This window comes from Indicator indicator, chromosome 20 (assembly GCF_027791375.1).
Source record: "Indicator indicator isolate 239-I01 chromosome 20, UM_Iind_1.1, whole genome shotgun sequence".
NCBI classification, from domain to species: Eukaryota; Metazoa; Chordata; class Aves; order Piciformes; family Indicatoridae; genus Indicator; species Indicator indicator.
In genome coordinates, this window is record NC_072029.1 from 12968855 (window position 1) to 12992642 (window position 23788).

At 36.6% G+C, this 23788-nt stretch overlaps 1 protein-coding gene across 2 annotated transcripts in view; it reads left to right on the forward strand.

The window, feature by feature from the left end:
- WAC (WW domain containing adaptor with coiled-coil) overlaps window positions 1–23788 on the forward strand; it is a 51444-nt gene that overhangs the window by 2828 nt on the left and 24828 nt on the right. The window contains exons 4-7 of one of the 2 annotated variants that reach the window (XM_054390001.1): window positions 19159–19265; window positions 19995–20110; window positions 20549–20661; window positions 22088–22396. In XM_054390001.1, the coding sequence (XP_054245976.1) occupies window positions 19159–19265; window positions 19995–20110; window positions 20549–20661; window positions 22088–22396 (645 nt within the window). The remainder of the gene's footprint in view (window positions 1–19158; window positions 19266–19994; window positions 20111–20548; window positions 20662–22087; window positions 22397–23788) is intronic. The other variant, XM_054390002.1, reaches the window with a different exon arrangement.

Below are 23788 nucleotides of genomic sequence, written 5' to 3' on the forward strand. Positions count from 1 at the left end.
CATTCATACTTGTGTAGATGGATTATAAAATCATGCATCTTTTATCAGTGCACTGATCTTCAATATATCTGATCATACTTTAAAATAATTTCAGAATTAAATGCCTGTGCAAACCTAGTAGGCTGCTGTTGGGTTCTAGTTTTCAGGACACAGCTGTTATTTTTTTGTCTTCTCTTTACCTGTCCAGAGATACTCATCCTGCATACTCTTGCAATTCTGTTCAGTTTTCCTACAACCAGGAATTCTGCTTTAGTGGAGCTACGTTTAATGGAGTTATGCATGTATGAAAACATCTTGAAGATGAGGCTTTATATAGGAAGTGTATTTGCTTAGTTGTGTGCCAGAATTGGCCTTAAGATAGGAAAGACATTCTGGTGTTCTCTGTGAGCCCAGCTGGATTTAAAGGCTGAGGATTGACCTGAAGCATGGATGTTTACAGTAGCGATGAAGGAAAATTATTTGTAGTTTAAGAGGAAGGAGCACTATCCCACTGTACTTGATCCTTCCCCAGAATGATAACACAGTACGAAATTTCATTTATTCTGATCAGAAAGTGCTCCTTTGCACATCATATAATAACAGACTGGAAAAATTAAGTCGTCCTCAAAATTCTGAGTGAAATACTGATTTAAGAAAATGAACATTTGTACTATTAATGGAAATTAATTGGGGGGGGAGGTTGTGTTAGTACACTTGGTTTGTCTGCAGTTTCAAAACAAGCAAAGGTGTGTTAAATCCTGTCTCTTGTCTATAGTAAAGTAGAGCTGGGCAGATGTAAACGGGAGAGTATCAACTTTGATTTACCAGATCTTTCTGTCAGTGTGAATTGAAGGTAGGTGTTAGAATATAGGTGAAATGCTGTGGTGTCGTGGACATTGGCATCCATTAATAGGCTAAAGACATAATAATTTGCCATATTCTCTGGCTATTGAATCACTGAAGTACTTTTAGAAGTAGGGTATTCCTTAGCTTTGCAGTTACATACAGCAGGGGAAAAAAAAGATATTTAAAGAATAATGCTGAAGTTTTTCACTGAAACCAAGGCTACTTTTTTGTTTGTTTTTTTTTTTTCTTTTTACCTTCTTCTGAAGGGAAAGGAAAGTTAGCTGGTTTGTTGTTTGGATTTGTTTGTTTTTCTTAATTGCTGTGCATTTCAGGATTTTAGAATCAATAGTGCTTGATTTGCAACTGCTAGAAAGGTGCTATGGTCTTCCTATGATCTAACTGAATATAACAAAACAAGCCTCATTGAAAAATCTCCAGTATTTATTTCCCCAAACTGCATGAAATTTCCAAACAACCTCTTTTTCTCTCATCCCTTAGAAAACAAAGAACAAAAATTTAGAGTATTATACTGAACATAAGGCAGAGTTAATCAAATCGCTTTCAAGCTAGTGTTTAAAAAGTCACTCCTAGTGACTTTTGCTCTGAAGTCAAACAGAAAGATTCTCTGATGTAGCATGCTGATACCTAGGACTTGTTTAATCATGACTGTCTTTTGTGGTGAAGACAACTGGCTAAATGTCATATAAGTGTACATGTATAAAATGTCTAAGCTATAATTAAATTGATAATTAATAACTCAAAAATGGTCAAACCCTCCCCCCCGTGAATACCTTTGGTACCTGTAGAAAGATATTTGTTGTTACAGCTTATTTTTATAATACTTGTGTTTGTAGAGCTGTATTCCATGGTAAGAAATTCAGTTGCTTTCAGTTAAGGTTTTAAAACGTGTGCTGTGGGTAAGCCCTCCTGACTGACAGTGCCAACAAAGCATTTTTCAAAGTTGCTTACTGCATGGTTTGTGTGGAAAGAGACTGTACACTGACAACCACTTCTCTGGAGAGAGACTTCCAGGTTTACCTTGCACTGAACACAGTAAAGGTCTTCCAAGTTTTTGTCAGATCCCTGGTTTTCAGAGAGTCTCTGTACATTCAGCATATCAGAAAAGTGCAGTAACTTTGTTCTTGCTTTCAGGTCCTTGTGCGTGGGGACATCGTCTCTGTATGGAAGTACTTAAAACATAATGAACAGCTGCCCCCCTCAGTGCATCTCTTATTTATAGATCAACTGCCATAGGCAAACATGGAGTTTGAAGAGATTAGGGGGTCTTATGAGACCAACTCAAGTGTGAAGTTCTGTAACAGTAACAAATAGGGACTTAAAGCTAGCATTGTTTACAGGGAATAGGACTATGGAGGGCCATGTAGATGTGGAAAAGTGTTTCCATTAAAGAAAAAAGGAAGCACAAAGATTTGAGGATTCTCATGCTTGAGGATGGACAGACTGAGAGCATAGATGATCCTTGTAGCTCTACTTAAATGCATAAATAAGGTGATACTGATATGCAGGAAACAAAGATGACAAAGAGGGTAGCTTTGGGAATGCTGTAAGGGAGATACATGTATTATTCAGGAGTAAAAACTGCAAGATGCAGGGAAAAGGACATTCTACTTAAATATAGGGAGCAGAATAACAGACTAAGTAGAACTTTGTGCAGAAAAAGTTCAGTTAAGCCACCTGTACTCAGCTGTTTCTTGTGGAGGAAATCCTGGGTGTTTTGCTATGTTTGTTGTTAAGAGACTTACAAATTATATGTTTGCCTCATCCCATACTCTTATTAAATTGTTAAAAATAACATTTTTAACAATTATATATACCCAGCGTTAATTATATTGCTATATTGTGTGCTATCTAGGCTATTTTCATGAGATTTGATTCTAACTTGTGATATTTTAATTCCAAAATACAACTGAATTTTTATGAGTATTTCTTCTGTACATTTTTTTTTAATTGGCAATTATGAGTAGTGACAATGACCAGTGTTACTGACTGTAATAAAGTTCTAAGATTCAAATTCCTACTGCTATTAGAGACTGAGTGGAGTATTTTAAATCATGAGTTCTTAGTTTTATTGAAGTAGTGGTGGGTGCTTCTGTCATGAAGGAGTTCCTGAAGGAGGTCAGAGTCCTCATAACAACGGGACAGTGAAGAGCCAGAAGCAGGCTGCTGCGTTTTATTTCCTCTCTTAGCAGCCCTCTCAGTAGAGGAGGAGAAGAGGCTAACTGCTGGTTAAATTAGCCTGATCATTGATCAGCAGTCAGAAGTAAACAAGGCATTAGGACAGGTACAAGAGAGTGGAAGCTGCCTGAACAATGTGCATTGGAGGGAGGAAATTGCAAAGTAGGTGGAAAGAGGGAAGTCAGAGTAATGAAACATAGCAGAGGGCTGAGAAAGAATCTATCCCAACTTCTATCTATTTAGTATTATTCATTACTATGAAAACCATTTCCTCACTCTGTGTGAACAAGACTGGGATGAGAAGAGTTAATCACAGTGAGAATAGATCCTCCATGAAACAGGCTTCAAACACCACTGCCTCCCCTCTAACATACAAGTGTAAAAGAGGTAATTCACTCTGCTGTTCATTTTGATTAAAAGCTTTCTTTTGACTTTCACTACCACTACTACCTTCAGTTGGGGGTTATTTTGAAGTTTACTTAAAAGTTTATGAGTTTTAGATAGAAAGTAGCTCTAAATTTATATGGTATGTTTGGCAGTTTTTCTGAAGTGACATTGTATGGGATTGGTTGTGCAACTGTTATTTTTTTACTCTGCTGTTGAGGATCTTTAATAGAAAAGAAATTGGGAAGTATGTGTCCATGGAATCATGGTAAAGGAAGTAACATGTATGTTAATTTTTAGATTTCGAAATTTAGAATGTTACTGGTCAAAATTCCTTTTGAAAAGTAGATGAAGATCTTGCCTTTAACAAGCACAGAATAGAACATTTAAATTTTTGTATTACTGGTATTAGGAAAGAATTGTAATATTAACATGATGGCATTAAATGTTAAGTCTTTATGCATTTAGGTGGCTGGAGTCCTCTCTCTTTAATTAGTGTAGTGTGTGGTGTAGGTTGTGAGAGTAAAACCTATTAGGACTTTGGCAACTTCCAATTTCATTTACATGCTAGCAAACAGAAGAAAGTAAGTGTAAAATACAACTCTGTAAATAGGTCCTCTGAAGGCTTTCTTTCACAGTTGATCTTTCAAGGAAATACGTATCTTTTACGTGTTTTAAGAACTCATAAACTTACTTTTTGGATTTTAAGTGTAATGTTCAAGTCAGTCCACCAGCTAGACCTGGTAAGCTTTGGTAGGTAAGCTTGTTTTGTGTTTTGAAAAATAGTGGCTAGATAAAAGTTTTTTTTAAATTTGCATATCTTTGGTATATAAGGGAATGGCTTTTACTTAGCATTATGCTTTCTTAACATGTTTCTAGCTTCTGACTTTGAAGAAATGGAATATACTGCCTATTAAACTTGTACTTTTGGATTTCTTATCTGAAGGTGTCAGAAAAAAAAGCGATGAAAACTGTTACTGTCTGATGAGTTGTCTCCTACTAGGTCATAGTAAAGACAGCGGTTTGTAAATTATGAAGCTTTTTTTTACTGGGGTTACTCTGTATTCTCTGGCCTGAAATTAAAGTTAGTTTCTTAACCAGTATTTGGGATAGGGCAGCTTTCTAAGAAGAGAAACACTGTTTATTGACACTGCATTTGTTTTCCTTTCTTTTTTCTACCTATTCTGTATAAAGTATTGAGTAAGCCAAGTACCATTAAAACTTGGAAGGGAAAGCTTTGCCTCTGTTTTGTCTGAGAGGAGATGATGCTGTAATAACTTTGCTGTGGAAAATAGTAATTTAATGGCACCCAACTTGCAGTGTTAACTATGCTTGTTTATGAAGTCGGGCTTTTACACAATTTCGTAGGCAGTTCCAGGGGAAGACTTCTGGAAGCACAGAGGATTTTTCTGTATATAGATCTTCAGTAAGGAAAAAAATTGTGCTGGCAATGAAAGGCAGTTCTCAGCACTCATGCTTCTCTTTGCTTATGGTTTGTCAGAGTATAAAAATTTATCTTTTTTTAAATGTAGCACTTGGAACAAAGTGCATTTATGTTGAGTGACATTGTTATCCTCTTAGCATTTTCTCTTGAATTACAAAGAAGTCACCAAACTTTATGGTACTTGACTGCAGATGTTCCCTGATTTAATTGCAGTATTTGAAGATCCTGATTCCTTTCTTGGAGACCTTTAACAGACTTTTGGCTTTTAACAATATAACTACTCTAGAAAAAGAATGTAAGTTCTGTAGCTGTTTCTTTATCCCAGTAATATTTTGCTTGTAGTAAAAGAATGCTGTTTAGTTCTGGGCTGCTTTTCCTTGTTCTACACACTGTTTTGCAGGCTTCTTTTTCTCCGAAGTAGTGTGGTTTCCCAGTTGAAAGCACTAGTCTAATCATACAGGGAAATTAATGTCTAGGTTCTGTCATGAACCTGTATCCCTTCAGTACTTCAGCCTATTTCAGAAATCCTAATCAGAGCAATTGTGGCTTACCAAATTGTTGCTAACAGTTTTATCCCTTTCCTGGAATCAGAGCTATCTGCCTGCAGTTGTTTGTACAGAGTGCAACCTTACAATTACACCATAGATTAACATTTATAGTTACTTAAATTTTTGTTGGAAGTGTTGCTTTGTGAAAACTGTAGTTTGAAATTCAGTCATCTGTAATAAGTGGAAAGTCTGTGGTAATGCATATGTAGGGAACAAAATAGCATCAATTTCTGAAGTGTAATCTTCCCAAATGAATTGCTGATCCTGTGAATCTTAAACACTTTCTAAATTACTCAAAGACATCTCTTGAATCTAATAGTCACCTGTTTTCCTGCTGCTGAATGTTTTTGTCAGACTTTCAACAGCAAAAAAACCCACCAAACCAAATGAAAAAAACCCCAACCAGCCAGTGAAATAGCCTGTAATTCTCCTACGTATGCACTTGCATCCCTTCTTTTCCTCTTGGGCAGTGTTTCCTATTTCTCCTGTTTTCAAGCCTGTAAAGCAAAAAGCATGGTTTAAGGCACAAATTATACTTGCCTGCTGACCAGAAGTTGACTCCTGGAGCAGTATTCAAGAATAATGTCCACTTGGAGAATCTGTTCTCCTATTTGCTGGAAAGGGAGGTAAATTTTTGAGCAGATGACTGACAGGAGACCTCACTCTATGCACATTTTTATCAGATGGATTGATAGATACCTGGTAAGCTTTTGTAGCCTTGGCTTATGTTTCTGCACATGCAGCAGTGTTATACTGTGTTTGAAATGAATGGAAAATAAGGCCTAAAGACCTTTGTTGATTAGTTCCCATAGTCCTTTGTGATCAACTGTCTGTTCTGTGACTGCTGTAATGAGGGGAGTTCCAAAAAACAGTATGTCAGAGTTTAGTGTTAGAAATTCTTCTGCCCAAATTTTAGAATGTAACTTAGTTTGTTTCTCCAGCAGAGATACGATAAAAATGTTAATATTCTGCTTTTGTCATGACTCGGAAAAGGAGATGTAATACAGCATTAAAAGTGCTTGATGACAAAGGGCAAGGCAGTTAGAAATATGAACAGTTTTCAGTGCTAAATTTCCTGTCTGAGGGGCAGCAAAAGTCTCCAGGAGGTTTTTTTTGTCTCTACACTTTTGTCATTAATTTTCTGCTACACGTCAACTAACTTCTCTGACTTCCTGTCCTTGGTAGACATGAAATAGGTGATTCTTAGCCACTGGGTAAAATATGTTGAACTATTTAACTAAGAAAACATGGTTTCCATTGTATATGGATCAAAACCTGATAGATCCCAAAAATGTAAAACTTGTGATCACCAAAGGAGTAAAATTTTACTTTTTTTTCAAGTGTGCATGGGCTTTCTCTTGGAACCAAGTAATAATATGTTTTTTTATCTACAAGGAAGAAATTGTAGGATCTATCAGTAATTTATAACTGCAAATAATAAAATCTGTTCACTAAGACAGAGCTAGTCAAGTTATACAAAAGTGAAAATGCTCATTAATCTACAGGAACCTGTAGAAGTGGCCCACTGTGTAAAAAGTTACAGGAAGGAGATTACAGGAAGGAGTGTAAGACTACAGAAAGTAGATACTCTGCAGAGCAATGACTCTTCAAACAGCCTTGAAACTCATACGCAATTAAGAGTGTAACTGTGGAGTGCAGTGTTAGCCAGGAAGGATATATGATCAGAGGAATAGCAAGTAGAACTAGGGATGATGGTTTAGTGCTAATGTGACAGCTGCTGGAATATGGGCTTTCCTTTGATTCTCACAGTTCAGAAAGCAGGCAAAACTGCAGATTTTCAGAGAAGAGGCAAGAAAATTACTGCAGTTGAAGCTTGTGCATTACTTGGAAGTTCTTGAATGTAGCAAATGTAGCTGAACCTAAATATTCAGAAAATACGAATTCGGGAGTTTTTAATTTTGTTAGTAACAACTGGGGTGACTTACTATGATGATTTTTGCAGGGTTGGAAATTTTGAAGCTGGATCACTTAGAGATAGTTTTCTAAGGTTTGCTTCATGCTGAGAATTGAACTAGTAGATAAAAGATCCACTGATAGATGAAACAGTAATGTGACTGTTTCTAGCTGAAATGTAGCTTAGTGGACTTCACATTGAAAGGGATTAAAAATTGTTAATTACCTTACGAAAGTAGAATTCCTGTGATTACTACTTGCCCTGTTACCATCTTCCCAGGTAGTTGATCTTGTCATAGGGCATGTGAGGATAATAAACCTTGGAGTGTGTTTCATGTTCTGTGGTAAGATTTTCAGTTGTTTAGATTATCTTGAGTCCCGTTGTGAGGGTCAGACAGAGCTATTGGCAGTACAGTTCAGTATTGCTGGTGATTGCTGGACTGGTATAGTTTGAAATGTTGTGTGCCTTATCAGTGCATGGGTTTTTTTTAAGGAGAAGCTATCCTAAAAACTTTTGAATATATCTTGGATTTTACCATCTAAATTGTTCAAAATTTATCTGTAGTGCAGACCAGTTTATATTAGTATGCAGAGAGTGTTTCTTCAAAGCTGATTGCACACTTTTGCTTTAATGCAGACCTTTCATGTTTTTCACTGGTGTATATATATTCACTAAATTGGACTGCAGTTTATTTGCCTTAACTAAATAGCTTTATCTAGTTGGACAGTATCTTGAGTATATTGCTGTTTCAGATTTATGTTCTGTAGATAAAAGATTCTCTTTAAGCAGTACAGCATTTCTCTATCTCGAATTTGTCATGCATAGATCATGTTAAAGAAGGGTAATGCCAATTCAGTGAATAATGAAGCTAAAACCTTTCTCAAAAGTATGTGATTATATTTAAAAGCTGGCTTAGGTTTATCAATTTCTGTTGTTTCCATTTCAGCATCTTTTCTTTACTACAGTTAAGGTTTTAGTCCAAGTATGATAATTAAAACAGATCTAGAATTTGTTTTCTGCTGAATTTGGATACAAAAGTTTTCACTCATCAGAAATTACTTTTTGTCTTGCAGAACTTCTTGAGGAGCTCTGTTATAGGCAGAAATAACTTGTAACATTAAATAAAGCTTTCCTCGAAATAGACAACAGTCTTTTCCATGACAGCTTTCAAATACAGAAGATAATGAAGTCAATCTACACAATGAAATAACTGACTGAAATTGTGTTCAGGTGGATTTTTTTCTTCCCTCCATACAAATGCCCTTTCTGGACATTTTCTGTGTAATTCATTTTGACCATAAAGGAAGCAAAGAGACTAATTGGACATAGAACAAGGGTTTGACAGTGATATCTTCTTCTTTGATATTTGTTTTTCTGATTCCTGTCCTGAGCTTTAGCTTTGACTGTGTAAGAAACAGATCTGGGCCTAGAGACTAAGGTAGCTGCAGTGTAAGAAGGAGGATAAACAAGATTACTTCCGCTTTTATGATGATTAAGCCAGTATTATTTTAAAAATTAAATAAGCAAATACTGAATGGAGGTGGATTGCTGGTCCTTTTTGCAGTAATTTTGCTATCATTTTGAATGATAGAAAACTATTGAACTTGCATAGTTTCTGGTGAGGAAAAAAATTAAGGAATTTTGGAGAAATTTGTGCAATCCAGTTTCCCTATTTTTAAAGTATTTGTGCTATTGTGAAAAATGCAGAAAAAGCTGTATGTTAGAAAGACATTGTCATTTCACATATTTACCTAATGGTTACAAAATGTTAGTTGGATCAGTTCATACCTTCTCTGGTTCTGGGAGACAGTGGCTGAGGGCATATGATTTTGTGACTCAGGAAATCCCTTCTATAAAACCAGTGTGGGTTGTTGGGCTTTGTTTGTTTCTTGTGGTTTTGGGGGGGGGTTTGTTGGTCCAGTTCATGCTAAAATGAAATTCTTTCTTACCATTTTTGTACTTTTAGAGTTTATGTAGCTATGAACAAGTAATTAAACCCTGGATGCTGTGGTGTTCATGTATAGAGCTTGGCGGCATGTCTTCTTTTACATGTGCATAGAGATCAGCTAATAGAAGTTCCCATCTAGTGAGTCCTGCAAGAGAAACTATGCTGAATCACTCTGATAAATTAAGAGGAAGAAAATGTAGTTAACTGTGTCATCTTTGTATGTGGTTTTTAATTCCAAATCCCCAAATTTATCTTCAGTTTCCTACTACTAGCTAATTTCCCTTGAATAGTATACTTCAAAACTGGCAGTACTCCGTATATATAGAGATAGGTAGATATAAATAATACATTTTTAGTAAAAAGTGGAGTAATTTCTGGCCTGTTTCAGTGAACTGAGAGCTTCAAATTTATTCTGTAATTGTACCTAAAGATATGAGAAGATTTCAGTACTTTTTAGTTTTGACAGCAATGCTCCTTAATCTGTTTCTTCCAGAATCTGAAGATCAGGCTTTCTGTTAAAAGAAAACATAATTTGAAAAATGCCATGGTAATGGGCATGTTGATATGAGATTTCACTAGGTTCAAACTAAGTGTTGTGTTAAATTGCCAGGATTTGGGCTTTCATATGGAAAAGATGTCAGCATAGTTAAAACTTTCCAAAAATTTTCTCATCCTGCTTTTTCAAACCTGTTAGATCTGTGGCTGTAGGAATTTCAGTATCCCTAGTGAGATTACTTTTTCTAAGTTTTTTTTGGTGTATTTCACTGTATTATCATAGAAATCTGCTACGTTTAGGCATGTGGGGCTTTCTGAAAATACTTTTAAGAAGCAATATTTATAGCACCATCCCAGTTACACAGATTAGTTCCTCTCCCTTGGTTTCCTAGATTTCCTCAATCTCATGCTGTTTCGTCCTCCAAAGCAACAGTTTTCCTCTGTTCTTTGAGGTAGATACGGTAATGAATTTGTCAGAGTAACAGAATAGAAATTTTTCCTATCAGTAACAAAAATGAAGAAAGGGGGAATTATGATCTGTCCTGCTCATCTCATTTAGTGTGTTTCAAGCATACCTACTGGCTTCTAAAGTGTAGAAAAAACCCAAAGAATACTTTCTAATTAGATGCCTTAACAAAAAATAAAAACCAAAACCAACACAAACAAACAAAAAATACCCCAAGAAAACAAACACACATGAACTCTTCTGTACAAATTAGGTCATGTGCTTTACCTTTTTTTTTTTTTTTCTACTGTGTTTATTTCACTCAATGATGGTGGTGTGTTCATGTCAGGTGTCCCCCTTGAATAACGTAACAGCAGTTCAGATCTCTTCAGGTTAAGTATTTTGAATAGTTTATTCAGACACTTGCCACTGAAAGGTTAACACAGACTCAATTTTCAAAACACTCATTTCTTTTGAAACAATACTATTTGTACTTGATTTAATAGGAGAAATAATAAGGTCCTCTTAAGTAGTGTAAAGTTCACCTGTTTTACTGGCAAAATACTGCCTATACTAATGACTGCAATCTCTCTATAGTAATTTTGAGAGTGTTTACTGAACTAGGGAAAATAAATTAGACAATTTAAGCAACCAGACAATTATTAAATAGTTTTTCAACTTGTAACCATAACCTTAGCTTTTTTAGAGAGGTATATTTTCCCTTACTAAGGAAATTCCTGGAGAGGCTAGTTGAATTTTAAATGCATATTTAAGAGTTACTTAATGGGAAAAATTGTCTTGTTACCTGCTGTGTTTTAAATATTTAAAAGCTCCATTGCACAATAGCTTTACTAAGCTGTACTAAACATCCAGCCTGAAACTAGGGCTGTGAATCCATTCTATTAAAACCATAACACTATATAAATTCTTACGTGGATCCCTGCTTCCCACTTTCCACCCACCACCCCAAGCCCTGGGCAGCATTTTTTATTTTTTTTTTTCCTCCAGATGAAGAACTACTATGTGGCAGAAGTTGATTTGACTTGTGGTTTTTGGAGTGTTGTTAGCGTAATGTCAAAAATGGTTCCCGGCTGAAGATTAAGTAAGCATAAAAAAAGTCTTAATACTTGTAGTAAGTGTAATAAATGTATACATGGTACAGCATGTCCTGAGCTGAATGAGTTGTTTTGTTTAAGCCTACTCATTCACAGGTTATCATGTAGGGAAATATCTGGGGGTGTTGGTTGACAGCCATCTGAACATGAGCCTGTAGTGTGCTTAGGTGACCAATGGCATCCTGGCCTGGATCAGCAGGCCAGTGAAGGGAAGTGATTGTGTTCCAGTACTTAGCACTGGTGTGGCTGCATCTTGAATACTGGGTTCAGTTTTGGGCCCCTCATTACAAGAAGGATATTGAGATGCTGGAGTGTGTCCAGAGAAGGAAAACAAAGCTGATGAAAGGTCTGGAGAAAAGGTTCTGTGAGGAGCGGCTGAGGCACCTGAGGTTGTTCAGTCTGAAGAAGAGGAGGCTGAGAGGAGGGGAGACCTCATTGCTCTCTATGACTCCCTGAAAAGAGGTTGTGGTGAGGTGGGGTTGATCTCTTCTCCCTAGTATCAGGTGATAGCATAAGAGAAAATGGCCTGAAATTGTGCCAGGGGAGGTTTGGGTTGGATGGTAGGAAAAATTTCTTTCCTGCAAGAGTGGTCAGGCATTGGAACAGGCTGCCCAGGGAGGTGGTGGAGTCGCCATCCCTGGAGGTGTTCAAGAAGTGTGTTGACATGGCACTTGGGGATATGGTTTAATGGCCATTGCTGTGTTGGGTTGACGGTTGGGCTTGATGATCATAGAGGATTTTTCCAACTGAAACAATTCTATGTAAGTTTATTGAGCAATTGATGCTTCTGATACTGAATGCTTTCAAGGTAACTTGCTCGTTTGTGATGAGTTATTAAAATTTTGTGGATATTGCTGTAGTCTTTGAGAAGCAAAGTTCTTTTTAACTGTCAAATATTAATAGTGCTTGAGCAGTGATCTTGTGTTGAAGTGGAGTTTGGTTCTTATCAGAGATGGTTATTAAGTAACTGGAGGATGAACAAGACTTTTGTGTTAGTCTACAAAATAAAAATAGAAAAAAAAACGAATGAGACAAAATTCTGCATGCCTTTTGGAGGGTAGTCAGATTTGACACACCTTGAGATACAGATTTGAGTGAATGTCACAGTATTTTTAAGACAGATTTAAGGGGGAAAATTCAGTGCAGTTTTTGGTTTTGCTTTTTTTATGTATATGATTAGGCATTGGTTCTGTCACACTCTTTTTATTAAAGTGTAATAGTTCTGTCTGTGACTAATCTTTTTGAGGGATTCTGGAGGAGTTTGTATTAGAGGCTCTTTTTTAAAATCTTTCTACAACAGCATGTACTTGTAGAATTGCTGATTCTGAATGGTGCACACTCAGTTGAAGGAAACTTTTAAGTTGGGATTCAGTTGGCAAGCATTTGTCATTGCATAGCACTATTAATGTTCAGGAAAAGCTGCTTCATCTTCCTGATTTTAAAGTGAGTAATGGAAACTTTTCTGCAAGTTAATATTACGTTCACAGAACCTTCTGCTTGGAAGTTTTTTGTCCCCAAGAAACTATCCCCAAAATACTAAAAGAAAATTGAGAGCTACTAAAACATTATGGCCTCATTTTTATTACTTTTTTTCTTCTCAGGGGATTTTGTGAGGGAGATTAAGTTGTCATACCTTGTTTAATTGTTTGGAGCTTCTGAGTAGGAGTATTTGTTGGTATGTAGGAAATGGAGGAGGAGTCTCAGAGCTGTATTCCAGCCACTGTTTTGTTGTATTGTTTTGGTTTTCTTTTTTTCCCTTTGTAATCAGAAATTGTTTTGCACAACCCCTGACTTTATTCACACTTCTGTCAATAATGAGCAGTTTGTCTGGTATAATTCTTAAATAGTGTGACTGTGCTACTTGTAATCCTACAATATGAGAAACCCCAGTATTTACAAGGTCTCTACAGTTAAGCAATTTCTGTCTTGCATCGCTGAGGTATAGTTAAACATCAGTGTTTCTTCCAATGTGTTTATGTTCTTTGGGAAGTTCCTTGAAGGAGAATTTGAAATTGTTAACGAATATACTTTTATTTACCTCACTGTTTCTATTAAAGCAAATATTTTCTCTTTGTGGTAACTGCTTATTATCCAATGCTTAGCTAGAAAGTTGGTTTTTACCTATGACCCAGTTTAAAAAACTTAATATACGCTATTTGACATAACCTGAAGTCCTGTTCACACCTTTCTTGCTGTATTTATATAGTGGAGTTATTATCTTTGAGGAGGTATTAGAGCAATTTGAGGTGTGAACTGGTGGTGGACAGTCTTCTGCTTACTCCGAATTGATGATTGTGGGGGTGTTGTTGCCTGAAGTACAATAGTGCATCACTGTGGTGCTGTTAGACTTCCAGTACCAGACTCGAATCTTTAGTACTGTCTTTCAGGGTGTTTGTGGGAGGGCTGTTCATTTGGGTTTCATGATGTGCTGTTGAGGATGGTTTGGAAGGGGGAAATTCAGTCTATTACCTCTATGCTGTGCTGATCCATGCTGATGTTAAGATGTCATGTCAATGTTAGTTCATGGTGAGGATTCTAGCAGGCAGTTTGACACTTCTTGAGTGTCATAACTTAAAAACTTCTTTCTGTTTGAAGCTTATGTTTGAAGATAGAGGAACCCCTCTTGTACATTCTCTTACACTGTACTAGAAATGTAAATGTTTTCTAAGCTACAGTCAAGAATGAAGACATAGTTTGGCTTTATTCTCAACTACTTGTAGCTTCTTTTTAGAGGAATGTCCCACTCCACTTGATACAAATTTGTTAATAATTGTTGCAAGATGAAAAAGACTTTAAAATTGCCTGTTTTCAGTGATGCTGTAGCAGGAAGTTTGTTTTTTATTTAACACATTGCGATCTCGGGTCATGATCTAGAGAATTAGGAGTGTGACTCTGCTGAAGTTCATGTTACATTTTCATATTTTCCACTGGTAAAATTGCTTAAGCTGCTTTTTCAATTGATCTCAAAGAAAGTAGGTGCCTTAGAGATGTTAAGCAGTGTTGAGGATGTTGCTAGTGTTTTTTTATTAGGCCACCTGTACCCAAAGGGAGCAAGTAGCAAATGTAAATCTGAAGAATTTGTCATCTGCCTATAGTTCCTAATTTCACATAAACTGAAGGTATAGATTTCAATTTGTTTAAAAATATCTACTTTAGTAACATTTGGGTTTCTAAGGTGTTCGTATCAGAGGTTTATTTTATTGTAGTAGTAACAAGGAAAGAAGCAAGCTCAGAAGGAGTAGCTGGACACAAATAAGTTGGTATCTCTTCTACCAGTGAGTATAACTGAAACTTACATCCATTTAGACTGAAGTACAACCCTAGGAGAACAGTCTTCCTGTTAGCTGCTGGAGTAGTATATCACTGAATTTGTTATATGAGAACTCAGAAATGTGAATTTAATTGGAACCATTTTATTACAGCCTTTTGCTTTTCTTTTTGTTGGAGAGATAACTGGTTTCCTTTCTAGATCACTCTGTACATTTGCCCTAAAATTAAATTCAGTTTCTGAAAGAGATTGGGCTGATCTAATTAAAACTGAAAAATGTAAGCAGGCAACATAAAAATAGCAAACTACTCTTACATTATACAATGTGTAAGATAAAATACAAAGCTATTTTTCATTATAATAGTTATTAATATCTTAGTGGTCTTTGAGTATTTCATTAGTAAATTAATACAGATCCTTGACTTCTATTGGTTTATTGCTCCTGTTTTTTCCTTCTTGAGGTGTCATTTCCTTACTACCATTTAAGTTGAAAAAGTCTATTATGAAGAGAAGTGTCTGTTTGCAGGATCATTTTCATCTAGTATTGGTCCTTTGTCTGCCAGTCCATGGATATATGACTCTTGGATCTATTTTTACAAACATCTTGTACAAATTTCTATGAAATCTTGCATGATTTTAAACTTTGAGAAAAGGCTGAGTATTTCTTTCTATTGGAATGATTATCTTGTGAATCAGACATTACAAAACAGCACAGACTTGTCTGCCCTGGATAGGAGATATGGTAGAAGAGGGCAAGGGAGGAAATAAGGTTTTGTAACATCTTTTGATCATGGAACTACTTGTTTACTGGTAGAAAACATTTATTTTGGAGGGCACAGTAAGTATGTAACTGGGCAGTTGGGCAGTATGGTGATCAGGCTACATTTTCGTTCTTTTGGCAGAGCCCTGCGCATTCAACTTAGCATGTTATGAATTTCTGGAAAATGTTACTGCACAGTTGGTATATTCTCTGAGGCCATTGCTCTGCTAGAGAAACTGGAAATTTCTGTGCTTTTGGCTGCCTATGGAAGGTAGCCATATTTGATTTCAGCACACCAGGCCACATAAAAATTCAGGGAGGAAAAAATTGTTTCATCTTACTACTTTTACATGTGGCAAATAAAAATGTCCATGATAGGCTGTTCAGTTACTGCTGAGACATTGGATGCTGTTCCTATTGTTCCTCTTCTTTTTCCTCCCCTATGCAAAACTTTAGGAAACATTCTGTACAAAGATTTGCACTGAAGCAACAAAGATGTCAGCTGAAATACGTGTCAGACGATGACATTTAGAGTTAGAATATTAGCAAAGTATTGGACTGAAAAGAAAACATAAATGCTCTATGTTGGACTTATATTTAACTTTATAAAGTTAAACCTTGTATAATACTACCACAGCTATTGTAATTTTACTGTTTGTGCTTAACTAAAATCTTGGTTGTGAGTGGACGTATGTGAACTTTTTCTTGAAAGACAGCAGGGGAGAAGGGAGAGAAATTAGTGGTTTTATTAGAGCAGTTGTACCCTTAGCTAAGTCAAAATTTCAACTTTTCTTAATTTTACAGAGTTAAGTGGTGTTAATGGAGACATGAAATGTAATAATTACTAGAGAAAGTTGACTATGTTGAAAAATTGAATATTCTTCTTTCACCCTATGCTGTATCTGTTTTCCAAATCCAACATAGTGTTGAAGCCTTGCTGTAGTTCAAACTGTCTTGGATTCAGCAATTTGGATCTGGAAACTACTTTTAAAAGTGTTGCTGAAGTGAATCTTGGCATGGCAGACTCTCAAATTTGTAGTAGGCATTAAGTCACAGCCTGTTTTTTGAAATGGTTCCCAAAACCATGCTTTGTGTTTTCTGGTGATTTTCATGCCTTAGTGAGGAAGATAGGATTTTTTTTTGTTGTTGTTGTTATTATTTTAAAAACTTGAGGATAGTTATGATAGTTTAACCTCGCCTCTGACCTCTCTTGTGACCATCACTAGAAGCAGCGTTAGCAAAGGCTTGCTCACACAGTTACACCACTACAACTTTATGTAACTGTAGTGCTGATGCCCTTCTTGGGCATCTTCCAGCTAGGAATAGCTCTTTCCAGATTTAACTGCTTCCAAAAAAAATCACTAAGCTGAGAAAAGTCACAGCGATGGTGAACTCCACAGGGAGTTCTCTAACTGGATTGGGGGATTTATAACACAGTATGAATTTCCCTGTAGTACATCAAAGATGTATATTTGCAATTACTAGATCTTAACATATGCTAATCAGTATTTTAAAACTAAGTCGTTTCATCTCACTTTCTTGAAGAAAGTGAGACTAGCAGGGAGGTGGGAAGGCTTAACTGTAAAAGGGTGACAAGTACTATAAGGGGCAGTGGTGTGCTAACTCATAGGCCTCTTTCTCAGATACAGACTAACCTTAGTGATCCTGTTCTCATCATCTTCTTTGCCAGGCATGCTAGGAGACACGGACTGAGTATGTATTTATGGTTGGCCTCTGTAAAAGCCCATGCAGCCCGTCCTGGCAACCCGAGGCAACTGGTATTGCTGGAGCAGCAATCATCAGTTTTCATGCAGCTGAGGCCAGCTCGAGTAGGGCAGGATCCCTGATTCAGGGAAAGCTCATGGATGTGCAGCCTGGGAGTTGTGCTCGGAGGACTTCAGCTGGGTACAGAGAGGCGCAGGGCCTCGGCACAGTCCTGCTATCAGGGCCAGCTGTAAGTCGGTGTGACGGCTGCAGCCGCTCGATACTCTTGGAGCTGCTTTGTGACTCAGCACTGGCGCTGGGAATCAGGGCGTCAGGAACAGTGTGAAATGGTGGGGGAATGCTCCCGAGCTGTTAGACCATGTGGGGGCTGAAAGTCTGCTCAGTGAGTTTGAAGAATTAGTTCATAGTTGGACAGAACTGACTTTAAAGTATTTTATTGATTTAATACATATGCTGGCTATTACTCGTGTTTGGAAAATACATGCTGGGTTAGATTCACTGCAGTGGTGTGTTTAGGCCAGTACAGATTTAAAGATTGCCAGCTATAGCTTGAGGACACTGAACAAAGTGTAGTGTTGCTGCATCCATGGTAATGGTTTGCAGTAAATAACTACATTGGTGTTTTTTGAAGTGACTAATATCAAACTGTTCAAACAAGCCATCTGGTACATTTTAGCTTATAGTAGAAATAAACTAGTGTCTGAATTAAACAGCCTACAAAAATACATGAAGAAATTGAAATTATTTTTATCTCAGAGCTTGGGAAGGGTGTAGTAAAAAAATAAAGACAATTAATAGAATGATTAATATAAAAATATTAAACTATCTCACTCCATAATCAATGTTGAAAAAACCCCAAAAGACTGGTGGTATGACTGAGCAGTAGTGTCTTGTAATTATAGTATACTTCTTGCATTCATTGAGGGGAATGAAATGTGTCTGGTTTTATAAATGTTTATTGAAGTCTAAATTCTGGAATTCTCTAAGGTACGTAGGATGTAAAGTCACATAATTCACTAGAAGCTCAATTATATTGTTGTTATTCATATGCATCACAAGCATGTGACATGATTATTGCTTTGAGAAGCTTAAGTTTCCCCCCATAGTAAGTCATCAAGTCATCCCCCCCTGGCTCTGAGCATGCAAGATACTGTTGGTGTGGAACTAATTGTCATGCTTCTGGACAACTGTGTGTGAGAAGACTTTTCCTCTTTTCCCTGATCTTTAAGAAGAATGACAGAATGGTGAAGGAAAAGGTTCAGAGCTACTGATGGTTCAGGCTGCAGTAACTGGTGTGTGCAAATCAGCCTTTAACCTTTGTAGGGTGCTAAACAAATGTTGTACCTCTTTGCCTTTGTGGTGGATGGTTGTTCTGACCTACAGGATTAGAGATGGGGAGGAATAAGTTTGAAATAGTGATTTTGCCAATGTTTACATAGTCAGATGGCTCAGAAAATAGAATTTGCATTATAATCTCTCCCATTTTGCACCATGGTAAATCACTTAATCATCTTCTCTGTGTGTGGCTCTCAGAAGACTTAAAACCCCAGACCTGTTTGAATGGTGCCTTTCACTCCTACTATAGCTCCATTGTTAGTGCACTGCTCTTTATTGTAGTTCCCAGTTAAGATACAGTCTGCCATGTGCAGAGCACTTTGACTTCATGTTTAGGTGGTTATACAGTAGATGAAACTGATAGTACCTGAAGTGGTGTCCCTGCCTGGGTATTTAGAAGCTTTTCAGTAGCCAGAGGGAAAATAAAGCCAAGGAGAGTGTTGTGTTTGGAAATACGTAGGGTTTCCCCTGAAATGTGTAGGAAAAGGATTTTTTTTTTTCTTAGTTTGGTGTGATTTATGGGAACGTTTGAAACTTAGGAAGAAGAAATCATATAGAGAAGAGTGGAAGTGATTTTACTTGCTTAGAAATTTTTAAGGAATGGGAGGCCATAAGAGCAAGAAATTTAAGATTGCAAAAGGTTTAGTGGATGGCTTTGTTTAATTGTAGTTAAAACTGTTCAGGTGCAGTTGCTTTCCTTCTTTGAAAACATACATGCTAAACAGTCTTTTTTTGTTTGTTTGTCTTTCCCTTAGGGACCAGTTACTCTCCACAAGAAAATTCACATAACCACAGTGCTCTTCATAGTTCAAATTCACATTCTTCTAACCCCAGCAATAATCCCAGCAAAACTTCTGATGCAGTAAGTATTTATGATGGGTGTTGTCACCCAGCTCTGGCATACTGTTTTCATAATTTTGTCTAAAACAGGCAGCATGGACTTTACCTGCTTCCTGGAGTATTCCAGCATCAGTTTTTAGTTTATAAGCACTCTGTAAACCCAAGCTGCAGTTGTTATATGTTGCAAAACTATTCTAATTTATAATGATTAAGAGGTTTGAGGTGTGTCTTGAATTTTGAAATACTAGATTGTTTAAATGAAGTAGACTTAGAAATACTTTCCATGAACTTTGATAAACCTAGAGAATATAGCATGATTTTACTTTAAGATACATTGCACTGTGAATGTTTATCACCTTGCTATCCAAGTTTTTACTAGTTAGGGTGCTGTTTGCTGCATGTTGCACTGAAAATAGAGTAGATAAATTTCTGAAGTATAGAAAAGGTAATTTTTGAGGAAGTTTTAAGCTGCAGAAACGTAATGTTATCAATATTGATACTACTGTATCCTACTAAACTAAATTTTCTTTCAGGATTGATAGGAATACAACAGGAAACTATGGCAGAATGCAATGGGAAGGTTGTGGTCACTATCAAAATGAAACAGGCATTTAGAAATAGTGTAAATGGAATGCAGTGATAGGGGTGCATAAAAGGATACCATATAGTTTTAAATATGGTGGAAGCTTTTAAATGTGTTTTATTAAAACTCCCAAGTAGTCTTTTGTCCAACACTGTTTGTGTTTTAAAGGCTTACGATTCTGCAGATGATTGGTCTGAACACATCAGCTCTTCAGGCAAAAAGTACTACTACAACTGCAGAACAGAAGTTTCACAGTGGGAAAAACCAAAAGAGTGGCTGGAAAGGTATGTCTGTGTCTATTTTCATTGTGTAAAGAACAAATATTCTTAAGCTCATTTAAGAGCAGTTGAGCTTATCTAATTAATACTATGAAAGATTGCGCCAGGTGTTCCTAGCCTTACCATGACCTCTGGTACCTAATTTATACATTGATGATCCAGAGCAGGAGGGAGAAGCATGGCTGGTTTGTTACATGGATTTTGGTGGAATGGATTTTGGGTTGGTTTTTTGAGGATTTTATTTGCAGTTCGTGAGCTGAGTTGGTATGTTGAGGGCTTTGGTAAGCACTGTTGTAAGGAAGCAATGGTTGGGGTTTACCTACCCAGTCTGTAGCAGCCAGCTCTTAGGAGTATAATTCATCTCATGTTAATTTCACCCATTAGGAGGTGTTATGTTATTAGATGATGTAAATTCTTACTCAACTTGTGTTTTCTTTTCTTCAGAGAGCAGAGACAAAAAGAAGCAAGCAAAATGTCAGTTAACAGTTTTCCAAAAGATAGGGATTACAGAAGAGAGGTGATGCAGGCGACAGCTGCCAGTGGGTTTGCCAGTGGAAGTATGTGTTGTTTTTTTGTTTTTTTTTTTTTTTACAGTAATGTCTTCTTGCCTTGTTTGCATTGCTGTTTTCTTTTCTGAACTTCACAAAAAATTAAAGTCTCTTTCCTTATGCTGTTTTTCTCAGCTTTTTATGTAACAAGGCCAAAGCAGATAGCACGGACAGCTCTCCCAAATGTTGTTTCTTAAAATAACTTTGAGCCTTTACTAGTACAACACTTGCTTAATGCTTTTCATGGTAGTACTCCTTTTTGCAGCTTTTACTGCCTAATTTAATTATAGGCATTTATTGAAACAACTTGCATGTTTTATAGCTGGACTGTTGTGGTCATTGAGACCTGTCAATGTCATGTTCTGATCTTAAAAATAGAGATGCAGAAATCTATCCTAAAACATCTGAATATAAGCTAATGTAATGGATTATGATACCAGAGTTGCCAGAGGCTGTTGTGCATTATGGGATTGTATTTTCAACATGCAAATACTCTTGGCCAAGTCTTTCTCAGACTGTGAGTTTCTGTTAGTTGCAATTTTTTTCCCCGATACTTAGCTTTAATCCTTGCCCAGTTTGTATGGGAAATGGTTGTACTGTCACTTTCCTTCTGTGTGCTGATGTACTTTGGGCAAATTTGTAGCATAGTTCTCAGGTTTCAAAGTAGAATCTGAAATACTGACTTTTTTACCCCAACCGTTGCTTGGGATTTGACTGGTTTTCTGTGTATGCTGAAACATACTGCAGATGCTAAACCATACTACGTGCTGCTAAAAGAGAGCAGAAATGCACATTGCAGTCACTACTTGTTTTGTGAAGGATGAAAAAATTAGAAATCAATATAAAGAATCAGTCTGTTTGCTTGATGTGTTCCCATTCTGTGGTTGTGTGACAAATGCAGATTAGTCACCCATTTAATATATGGTCTTCTTGAATTAATTCCCTTGAAAGTAAATTCTTTGTAGTAGTTCTTCAGTGGCTTGAAGTGGAATTCTTTGAAGGCTAGAATTTGAAACTATTAAATCATGCTCGATGTTCAAGATTTTCAATGAACAGAAGAGAAGTGGCACGAATTATTTCTTCATGCTAAACGTAAGAAGGAAATAATAGATTTTTATTTAGATTTTTTTAGAAGACTTCAAAAAATTAACTTCATTGTAATACTTGTTATAAAAGCAGCCTTTCATCAAAACAGCACTTAGCCGGAACTCTAAATCAAGCAAAGGTCAGAGAGAATGCATTTGTCAGTGAGTAAAATTGAAGTTCTGCCTTTTTGATGCAGATCTACTTGAGGCATTTTTTAATCATAAGAAGTTCAGTCAGCTCTAGTTGTTGGTATGCAGCTGTATTAATCAAAGTCACTGCAATTTTAGACAAATTTCTAATTTAATCTTTTTTTCTTATTGCAACGTTACTTGGGGATTCCTGAAACAAGTGGAAGACAAGCATTCCAGTGACACCAGTAGTATGCTCCCACAGAATATTTTATCTCAAACAAGCAGGCACAATGACAGAGACTACAGACTGCCAAGAGCAGAGACTCACAGTAGTTCTACTCCAGTACAGCATCCCATCAAACCAGTGGTTCATCCAACTGCTACCCCAAGCACTGTTCCTCCTAGTCCGTTTTCTCTACAATCTGATCACCAGCCAAAGAAATCCTTTGATGCTAATGGAGCATCTACTTTATCAAAACTGCCTACATCCACACCTTCAATCCCTGCACAGAAAACAGAGAGAAAAGGTATGTCTAATGAAATTCCTTCTATATTTAAGGTGATGCACTGCCTTTGAGTTGCTTGTTCAAAGTATGTTAGTTCTAGAATATAAGGATACTTTTCCTGTTGTATGCCATGTTTGCTCTCTCTTTCACAATCTCAAATGGATGCTGCAATATTTGTTGTTTACTAGCTTACTCTGCACATTAGAATTTCAAATGATAATTTGAAAGGCAGATTTTAGTAGGACATACTTTTAATTTTTGCCCTCCCTTGTGTTGTTTTGTTTCTTTGTCATTATTTGAGTTCTTAACATAGATGTAGTTACACCATTTGAAAGTCATTTTGGATCATTATGTTTTGTGAACTGCTGTTACTGTCTGGAATGCCAATGTCAAACTTTTCAATAAACACAAGTGGAATTTTAACAGAAAGTGACAATTTTCTACATGTCTGTAGCAGCTCTTCTGTTTTGGTCTGTTTTATGATCTGTAGTTTTAAAGCTGATGAAAGTTTGTATTTCTATACAATACACACCAGAAGCATTTAGTGAAGATCAGAACTTTACTGTGCATTGTATGTGACCTTTCAGAAGTCTATTTTAAGTGGATCCACCTCATTAGGGAAAAAGAGCTCAAGAAGATTGTGAGAATGGATATATATGTCATTAGTGATAGTATGATACTTTGGTATAGTTGAGTCCTTGGAGAGTAACATTGTATAGGAAAAATTATTTGGGGGACTTTGGGAGGGGGGAAAGGTAGTTCTTTATGAACGTGCCCATTTTAAATTTAAAATGCTGCATAATTAGTATGACACTGAGTTCTTTTTGAAAAATTTCCTGTTTATATTTGCAAGTCTGTCCAGTTGCAAAAGACCAATGCACTGCTGAAGACTAAATAAACCTCAAGTCTAACATTGGTCTTATATGCTGCACTTGCTTTCCTGCCTTGCAGTTTTCTTTATTAAAGAATTCCAGCTTTTATACAGAGATGAGTGCATGCAGCCATCCAAAATTGCCAGACAATACCATACATTGGCAAATAACAGAAATGTAAGAAAATGATGCATGTAAAGAAATTGTGTCCTTTTCTTGAGACTTTCGGCAGTTTTTACATGACCTCTTACATGAATGTTGATTTTCAGCAAGCCTTTTTCTGCTCAACATAGTAAACCAAAAAGTAAGATGTGCTGGTTTATGCATGGTTATTGTACTGGATACTATAGTTAGTTTCTGTGTTTTGATTACAGTTTGATGCACTTTTAAACACAACAGTGCAAACCATCCATGTCAAGTGTTCTTTAAAGCATCCTCTCTATCTTTAAAACACACTTAAACTGTTGTGATTATTGCTCAGTTCTGCCATGTACTTGATTCCCTTTCAGTGTGTGATCAGACTTCAGAATGGATTATATTC